Source organism: Arachis stenosperma, chromosome 6, assembly GCF_014773155.1.
Source record: "Arachis stenosperma cultivar V10309 chromosome 6, arast.V10309.gnm1.PFL2, whole genome shotgun sequence".
Taxonomy (NCBI): domain Eukaryota; kingdom Viridiplantae; phylum Streptophyta; class Magnoliopsida; order Fabales; family Fabaceae; genus Arachis; species Arachis stenosperma.
The window spans coordinates 142,159,934-142,169,913 of record NC_080382.1 but is presented as its reverse complement, the minus strand read 5'-3'; the positions used below and the strand labels follow the sequence as shown (position 1 = coordinate 142,169,913).

Below are 9,980 nucleotides of genomic sequence, written 5' to 3'. Positions count from 1 at the left end.
AAGTTGTTGTTGGGTATATAACAGAAGGCCCACTGGCATCATATCCCAAGATTATTGATCACTAAAAAAGGCTTTCAGTATTACCCAAAAAAATAAAATAAAAAGGCCTTCAATTTCAATAAAAAAATTCGCCGTAGTATGTACTTAGTAAAAAAAATTCTAACCCCAAAAAAAAAGTAAACTCTTAAATAAATATAACTCAATTGGTGACAAATTAATCTTGGGAAAACACAGCAATGTTGAGATATTTGAAGAGAATTCCAGCTGGTATTATTGAAGTCCAAACTGAGACGCAGAGAGATTTGGTTTGGTAATGGTGATTATGAAATATGAAGAGAAGATTCCAGAAGACATAGAATTTGCTTTGAAGACGCCTCTCTAGATACTCTCTAGAACCTTCTTCTTCCACCGCCATAAAAACAACTAACACAACTGTTCGGTAACCGTAGCCATCGAACAGAGAATGGAAGGAGCAGTTAGAGTGAAGGAAGAAGAATCGGAACACTCACAACCTCAACCTCGGGAAGGGTTGAACGACGTGCCTCCACCTCCGTTTCTAACGAAGACGTTCGACATGGTGGATGACTCTTCCATTGACTCCATTGTTTCTTGGAGCATTACTCGCAACTCCTTTGTTGTTTGGGACCCTCACAGCTTCTCCACTACCATCTTGCCTCGCTACTTCAAGCATTCCAACTTCTCCAGCTTCATTCGCCAGCTCAACACATATGTGAGCCACTCACTCTCTCTGCTATCTCATATACACTGTTCTCTTTCCAACGATTTGATTTCTTGTAGTTCATAGTAAGTCTTTGTAGAATCTCGTTGTTGTTGTTGTTTGTGGTGGTAATGTGCTTTGATGAGTTCTGATCTAATGCTATTATGGTTTTAAATTGTTGTTATAATGCAATTGCCGTAATGATCTCTACAATTAGAGGTGCATTACTAACAATAACATGCATTGTTGAAGTATTAGGATGGAATGGTGTTCTAGATAGAATGAGTACACTGCTTTTGTAATCTTGCATTAGAGTAATGATATAATATTTTACGAGTGTTACTAAATAACAGTAACTAAAGAAAGTACTACAAAGTAGATAGTTTCAATTTTTGTTGAAATCTGAAAAAGCAATTGATTGTTTGCTTATTTAGTAGTTAGGAGGATGTTTAGGATGATTATAGATGAATAAGAATGTATGCAAAGTTATTCTCTGAAATCAATAACGTTGGAGACCTTAGTCAAGTTAATTTTTACTCCTTCAACACATCATTCCCTTAAAAGTACTCATATGAATGGTATTTATTAGAAATAATTTAATGTGTTGGATTGTCTCCTTGTTTGAAATCAATTTGGGGAACATGAAGTGTTTAATGTTTAATCTTTTATAGTATTCTTCAGTTGATCAGTTCCTGGATTGTGTTTTCTGAAGTTGGCTATTTACTGAATACATTGTATTGATGGTGATAGTTGAACACTTGAACTTCAAATTTAATAGAGAAAAAATTTGAAATATTGAGGTGATTACTGTTAAATTTGTCGACAAAAAATGGTTGCTATGTCTAAAATTTAATTAATTAACATAAGATGTACAATAATGGATGTTTTGTTAGCTAGTTGAATATGGTTTTCTACTGTTAATCATGGCTTGAATGCTTTACATTTATAGTTTGACAAACTTCCCTAATGTTTCTCTTTGTAGTGTTAAATTTTCAGTCATGCTCTGACTGTGAAAAACAAATGTCCCCAGGGATTTCGGAAAGTTGATCCTGATCGGTGGGAATTCGCTAACGAAGGTTTCTTGGCGGGACAGAAACACTTGTTGAAGACCATAAAGAGAAGAAGAAATGTATCTCAGGGAACACAGCAAAGAGGAGGTGGAGGTCCTTGTCTCGAGTTGGGGGAGTATGGATTGGAAGGTGAGGTTGAAAGGTTGAGGAGAGACCGGAATGTGTTGATGGCCGAAATCGTGAAGTTGAGGCAGCAACAGCATAATTCACGAAATGAGGTGCTTCTGATGGAGACAAGGTTGCAAGCCACAGAGAAGAAACAACAACAGATGATGACTTTCCTTGCCAAAGCTCTGAACAATCCATCTTTCATGCAGCATTTGGCTGATAAGAATTCCCAGAACACGCAATTGTTTGGCGTTGAAGTTAAAAGGAAGAGGAGACTAACAGCTAGCCCAAACGTGGATCCGGTGACAGCAGTAGCAGCAGTGCCTATTGAATCAGTAGTGGAGGACTATCAGAACCACGAACAAGAACTTGCAAATATCGAGTTCGAGATGGATACATTTTTTGCAACATCTTATGATACCGAGCCTAATGACGAAAATAATGACCCTGCATCAACAACTTCGGTATCCGGGGATACTATCTTGGAGGATTTTCTCAAGGAAGATTTGGTAACTGGGAACCCAAAGGATGAAGTTGTGATTGGTGATTGTTCAATTACTGATATTCCTGTGGAGGATTTGGCAGCGACGCCTAAGGATTGGACTGAGGAGTTGCAGGACCTTGTGAATCATATGGAATATCTTGGTTCCAAACCTTAGTGGAATATGAAATGATGAATATCATGGTGGTTTTGGTTGGTATTCTACTACTCCTGGGCCTTCAACGTCCCATATTGCATCACGTTGGTATAGTTTGATTTATGTTGCCAATTTATTTTTAAATATGAAACGTTGAAATTAATTGATGGATTTCAACGGTTTTTGCATGCAACAGGGGAGAATGGTAGTTGCTACAAGCAAAGGAACAAGCAGAAATGGCTCTTCATTTGGATCATTTTATTAATTGGAAAACAAGTTTTGTGAAATATGCCTAGTGCTAATGTTGGTATCGTATTTTTTATTCTGATGATATGTCTGCTTTATTTTGCAGGATACATCAAGAGGATTAATGCTGCACAAGAATAATGGCTGCATTTTCCAGTGTTTATGAGGGTGAAAAAATTATTAGATCTTTTTCAAGTTTTCTTTCCAACGGAATCATATTGGTTCTTGTGCAACTTTGGACTTTAAAATTTAAATATTGTCTCTTCCAATTAAATAATTGAATATTAAGACAAAACTCTGGCGTATTTTGATTTACGTTTTGGCTTTTTGTTGTAATTATCAATGGAGGACATTTTATTGGCTTCTTAATATTTTATTTTTTCTACATAATCTATTAGTTTTTAACTAAATAATAAGTACAAATTATATGCTCATGAATTTTCTCTTTTCTTTTCAAACGAAAGAGAAGAGAAGAAAATTATAAATAACAAGGTGGAAAAACTGAAACTTATTTTGTAATTTGTGAGCTACACTAACAAATGAATCTAACATTGTTTTCAATTATCTTTAGGTCAGGCTATATTAGTCTTCTATAATAATAAAGAAAAATAAATGGAAAAGTTGCTATAGTAAAAGACAGTAGGGGTGTAAGTTATCGAACCGGACCGAATTTTACCGCAAAATCAAACCGAAATTTACAACAATCGAAAAGAAAACCGAAAAAATTGGTTTTTTGGTTTTTTCGAATTAAACCGATTGGTTCGGTTCGATTTTCAGTTGGTTCAGTAAAAATCGAATCGAACCAAACCGAACCGAAATATTGTTTAAAAACCTTGTTTTTACACATTTACCCTTTAACCTTGTTGATTTGCTAGACATTTTTAATTGTTTTTGTTTTATGTTTAATTAAGTTGAATTTGTATTGGATTTGGATGTGATAAACTCTTGTTTTTCTAGTTTATTGAAGATTTTAAATTTCATTTTATGGCATTTTAAATTTAGATAAGTAGGTGTAAAAAAACTAAAAAAACCGACCGAACCAAACCGCTGTTGGTTCGGTTCGGTTCGGTTCGATTGCTCAAACTGCAGCCAATCGAATGGTTGGTCTCTTTGAAGAACCGATCAGATTGGTTCGGTTGGTTTTCGATCCAAAACCGAACCGAACCGAGCCGATTACACCCCTAAAGACAGGATGCTATTTCTCCTTTTTATTAGTTCAAAATTTATTTGCGTAGCTTGCATTTGCAATTATTAGCTTACGTTGTAGATATTTCTTCAGAGGTGGAGGGTAATTGAAATAAGGAACACTCTACTACAGATTAAAGCTATATAATAATAAGAGAATGAAGCATTTCGGGGGAATAAACCATATAGATATTATTATCAAATTGTAAAGTTATTTATTTATTTGTTTCTTCTAGTTAATCTTTGTTAACCGTTCGATGTTGGAATGATTGGGAAGTTATAAAGTGCATTAGTGCATGATTAAACAAATGAAAAGTTTTACCATATAATTGGCCGTTTTCTTATAAATTGGGTGCTGACACAATAATTTCTCAAGGGTCTGTCTATAATAAGCTCAACTCTTTTGAGCTTTTCTGATGTGCACAAATAATAATTTATAAATATGCGTCATATGGGGTTGAATAGTAATTATTATTTTTTTTACATTTACCACAAATTCCTTTCGTTTTTGCTTCTCTTTGTGCGCATTCCATTCAACCCTAAGTCCACATTTTTCTCCATCCTCTGCCACTGTGACTGCGTCTTTCTTCACCGCTGCCGCCGCCTGAAGCTCTGCTCTGTTCAACTGGAGCTATAATTCAGGTTTCCTCTCTCAACATTGTGCTTCATTTCTAACTTGATTTTTCGATGTTATGAAAAGAAAAATCATATTTTTACTTGTCAATGTAGAGTTAATAGTGTGATTTGTGTTTGGAAGTTGATTTAGAGTTTGATCAATGAGTTCCTAGATTTGTCAATTGCATAGAATTTTTCAATTAAGAACTTAAAGCAATTAAAAAAAATGGTGGAAAGAGGCTGTGATATTTTTTTGTATCTCCTCAGCCCAGTATCTCTCTTCTCTCTTCGCGTCATTCGTCTTCTTAAATCTAGGGGCAAATGATGATGATGAGGCGGAGCAGAACAAATGTGTAATTTGGAACTAGATTATTCCTATGGATTTCTTTCCATAGTAGTCGCCTAGTCGGATCTCTAATAGGGCAGAATATTTATAGGACAGGATAGAAACTCTGACATTTGAGGTTGTGTTCTCTGCCTAAGTGCCTAACTGTTTCAAAAATTATTTCTGCTTGTTTATTCAAGGTTCTTCGTATACTGAACGGTGACATGGTCATGGACACGAGTTTGCAGATGCAGCACCATTACAGCGGTCCTCTGTTAGAAGAGCCACTTGAATCATTCAGTAGGAAGCTATCTCTTGACAAATACATGCCTGCATATTGGGATAGGGATAACAAAGCAAGAAGGACTTCATGTGAAGATGACATTTAAAAAGGGGTCGATACTTGATGATCAAAATTGAAAAATGCTTTTTACTGGTTATGCTAAATATGTTTATTTTCTCTCCTATTTTGTAGTTTTGCATTTTTCTAGCTATCTTTCTACAGTGAGATCTAATTTTGCATTTGTGTATAATAGCAGGGTGAAAGTAGGATCGGTAAAAAATATAGAAGCTTTTGAAATTCTTCTGGGAAAATCATATACACACTATTGTGCCTAAAAGGGCCGCTTTCTGGTAGTGCCTAAAGGAGCACTCAGTAGCTACATCGCACACTAAAGGCAAGAACAGAACCTTTTTGTTGCTAGAGTTTTTATTTTGGCATGTTGAACATACTTTGTGAGGCAAGAAAAGATCCTTTATTGGTTGGTATAGCATAAGCCCATCACTAGCTGGAATCATTCAGAAGGCTATAGAATAATGTGGATGCGTGGCTATGATGTTTGAATTTTTTTTAATCTTATGATGGTTTCTATTTGAATGCAGGTAAGCACTGGATGTGAATGTTGAGAGAGACGTGGATGTTCTTACGTACAAGAGATTGCTGCATTTGGCTCACGATTCTATTAATAGGCCTGCAATTGAATTCATGCTTTAGTGGTGTTGTTTAGTTTAGAGTAAGGCATTGCATGTGAAAGAGTTTGGCATATAGTCATTGTTTGACCATGCTGTCTTCTTTTATAAGATTTTATGCTGGTATAGTTTGAATGAAGTATGATGTATCATTGATATTTTCTTTTCCGAATTGCTTTTAAGTAGTTTTTTATACATTAAGTTGTTACGAATAATTTATTTTAGACTTTTAGTTAATCATATTGCAAGTCTCCAACATTGCTTTATATTGAATCCTTCGTGGAGCCTAAATGATGAAAAATTGATGAAGAAATTTAACCATTCTTTTTATACTTATAATATACAGTTTTGTATGATTTTTTTTTGTGTTTTGATCTTACATCCTACACCATATCAAGAAAATTTTGGTTAATATTTTACCTCCAATTCAGCCACCGAAGCTTTATGCCATGCTAAATGCAATAATCAAAAGCTTTTCACGTACAATTTCATGACAAGAAAATTTTATGTTTGTCAAAGATTCGTCTAAACCAAAGCTACTAACCACATGAAAACCTGAAGAATATAGCTCAAAAATTTGGAAGATGTCATTAATATATATGCATGAAAGTAATAATTCTTCAGATATCAACCTTAAAGTTGCAAAAAATCCAATATGATTTTGACAAGGAAAAAGGGTAAGTTTCTTGGGCAAAGAAAAAAGGTATCCAAATTTATTGAATTCAGCTATACACATAACATTATAAACAACCAATTCAATATAATAAAAAATAAAAAATGGAACAAAAAGAATCATCTAGGTTCACTAATAACAAAATTGAACTCTTTAGCTCAAATAAAATGAAATTATTCAATAAAATAACAATATTATTGGATCCTCCTTGATCAGATCCAAAAGTATGGCGGGTACATCACTCCCTCGATTGGATCCTCCTTGATCAGATCCAAAAGTAGTTTGCCTGCTCATGTTGGCTCGCTGCACCAACTGTACTGAGGCTTGAACCACTTCTGATATTGGTGGTTGGAATTCAGGCTCCAGCTGTGCTAAAAGTTTATTAGTAGAATGAAACAAAAATATGCTAAAAGGTATTATGACCACCTGCTCCCAATCTCCATTGGTGAATAAAATTTCACTCTTGATTATGATGCCTCTATTGTCATGGACTTAACTTAGACTCACCAAATTAGAAGTTTAATAGACCTAAACCACACAAAAGTAAAAACAAGCCAATAAGTCAAAATGAGAGAATACTGAACCAAGCTTCATGCTCATGCATTTAATTATTTTTCTAGTTCTCTGAATAGTAAGAAGCATTTGGGACATAATGGTCAGAGGAGATATATTTCAAAAATAGTGAACTTTCAAATTTTCATGGCAAGGCTCAAAGGAGTTGACCAGAATAGTTTTGCTGTCATATTTGACTGTTCAGATTTAACTATTGAAACAAGGCAGGCAGGTAACCATAGAAATTTACAATTTATTCTAACACAAAGGAGGAAAATCACAATAAAATAATTAACGTCTTCTACAAACAATAGAATCATAATGAAGAAATCAACAAAATTGCAACCCATGAAGCCCCCTTTGATATCCACATAATCAGAAATTGAATGCAAGTACTATATAAATTCTTATTTTAAACCTTCTTCCAGTAATATAGCATAAAATTTCCAGAATTAAATCTTTGCACACAAAAATTGTTATCGTACAATCTGCAATTTGTTTTTGTTGAATTTGCTTTTCAAATTATAGTAATTACAATCTTGAGTGTAGTTCTACCGAGATCTAACAAGTGATTTCTCAGAAATTGGCATTGAAAAAATTCTTACGAGATTCGAGAAGGAGCTCGAAACCACCAACGGGGCGTCAATGACCACGGTAACACATGGTTATATCCCCATCCGTGTCTTCTTGTCACCCAAACCATGTAATCTTGCTCTTCTCCTTCACCGTTGTCCTCGATAATATCGGTGTCATGGCCTTCTTGGCACTAACATTGGTAACGCCGGCATCCGGGATGATGCCGTCGGCATTCGTCCAAGGAAGCGTTTTCCAGATTAGCACACAGAGACAGAGTAGGGTTTCATTTTAGTCAGCCTTACCCAGATTAGCAGACAGAGACAGGGAGGGTTTCGTTTTACTCTAAGGAAGAGGAGGGGTCTTTTTAGAAATTTGAAACATATTATATCCTTTGATTTAATTTTTAAAAAGTTTTAAATTAATATCATCTCAACCGTTGGATTTTTTTAACATAATCCAATGATCTTAATTACATGGTGCATCAGATGTGCCCAAAATGCTTGGGCTGATTTTAGACTGACCCATTTCTCAAACCATGACTGCCGTTGAAATGAATGTTGTGGTACACCTTATAATTTTATTTTATTTTATTTTTGTCATTGACCCATTGTAATATATTTATGATTTTTGAAGTAATCATTATATAATTCTAATATTTTAGCGGGGAAAGTAATCAAGTAATTGTCGTGCCTCTTAAATTGTTTTTTCGTTGTCTAAGATATTTTTTAATTCGATAAATAAAAAATTAATATATATACTATAATTTTAAATTTTATTTAAAAGTTTGTTGCAAGTTAATAGGTATTTGGCCAATCCAAATTATTTCTGTATATTAAATTCTTAGTATGCATAAAGTATCAATATTCAACAAGAATTTAAATATCATTCTAAAACTTTAAAGTTGATGTTGAAATCACGAAGCTAAATAGTGTTTTACTATCCAAATTCAGATCGAATTAGTGATATTGAATAACTAAATATTCTTATAAACAAAATACTTAGTATATTGATAAGACAATGTGAAAAAATATATATATATAAATCGGGATCAATCTATCATCAGAGAAATTCAATATATTATTTTCTATAATCGGATTATTCACTGTTGAATACAATAATTTATCTGTTATTAGCTTGTGGGTACTTTACTAAATAAACAAAATAGTATGAAATTTTAAATTTTTTTCACATTTAAGACGATAATCAAATTTTTAATATTGAGTAAATTTTTATAATAGTTTTTAAAATTCGCACAAATACCTAATATATTTCTCAAGATTCTAATTTTTCTATAATAGTTTTTTAGATAGAGCTCCAAGCATTTATAGTGATCCATAGGTATATTTATAGTAATGAGTTATCACCGGAGCGCTTATGTAGCATTGTTTCGCCATTTATATAATATATAGCATGAAAACAGTTTTGTCTCCAATACAAACACTTCACTCGTCTCTTCTTCTTCCACCCTCCAACTTCTTTTTTGTCTCTTCATTAATGGCGTTGCTGTAGGGTTCTGTTCTGGGGTTGAAAAAGTTGAGAGAAAAACTAATCCAATTGAAGAATCTTTTAGTTGAATCCATTCAGCGTGGCGAAACGACACCACATAAACACTTTGGTGATAACTCATCACCAGAAATATGCCCAGGGACCACTATAAGTGTTCGAAATCTGAAAGACTATTATAAAAAAATTGGGATCTTAAAGATTACATTAGGTATTTACGCAAATCTCAACGACTATTACGGGGATTTACTCCTTTAATATTAGTTAATTTGGTTCTTTTTGTTTCTTACAATATTTTTCACTCCGGCATGTCAAGAGCTAATCCATCGCAGATCAGAACTCTATTTAAAGATTTGTTATTAACCAATGAATTACTATATATACAAAGCGATATTCAAACTCTCAACACTTACTTAATGGAACTAATAAACTAATCATTATACTAACTCAACTTGATTTTTGGTTGTGATATTTATTTCGTGCTACCTTATGAGCATTCGACAAGTATGCATCATAGATTTTTTTTAGTGAATGTATAATCACATAAGCATTACCACCAAGACATTGTACAAAAAAAAAAATATAGAAAAGGAAGATACAGAATGCTCCATTATCTTCTCCACCCTACAAAACCCACAAGTTTTTAATAAAGACCGTATCATAATCATAATTCAATATAATAATAGTAAAATAAATAAATGGGATTACATACGCAGAGTGTAAAAAAGAATCTGATTCTAATTGATAATCATTAACAAAATGACAAAATACCATCTTAGCCCTACCCCACATTTTACTACCT

At 33.6% G+C, this 9,980-nt stretch overlaps 1 protein-coding gene across 4 annotated transcripts; it reads left to right on the top strand.

The window, feature by feature from the left end:
* Positions 1-235: 235 nt before the first annotated feature.
* Positions 236-3,075, top strand: LOC130933224 (heat stress transcription factor A-2). 4 transcript variants are annotated; one of them, XR_009067652.1, is made up of 3 exons: positions 236-730; positions 1,749-2,638; positions 2,731-3,075. XR_009067652.1 is itself a non-coding variant. In XM_057862773.1 (3 exons), the coding sequence occupies exons 1-2, from the start codon at positions 464-466 to the stop codon at positions 2,553-2,555; spliced, it is 1,074 nt and encodes a 357-aa protein (XP_057718756.1). In that variant the 5' UTR covers positions 236-463; the 3' UTR covers positions 2,556-2,590; positions 2,731-3,075. The 4 variants fall into 4 exon arrangements, 2 of the variants coding, with proteins under 2 accessions (XP_057718756.1, XP_057718755.1); XR_009067651.1 differs by having other exon boundaries at positions 1,749-2,642; XM_057862773.1 differs by having other exon boundaries at positions 1,749-2,590.
* The last annotated feature ends 6,905 nt before the right edge of the window (positions 3,076-9,980 follow it).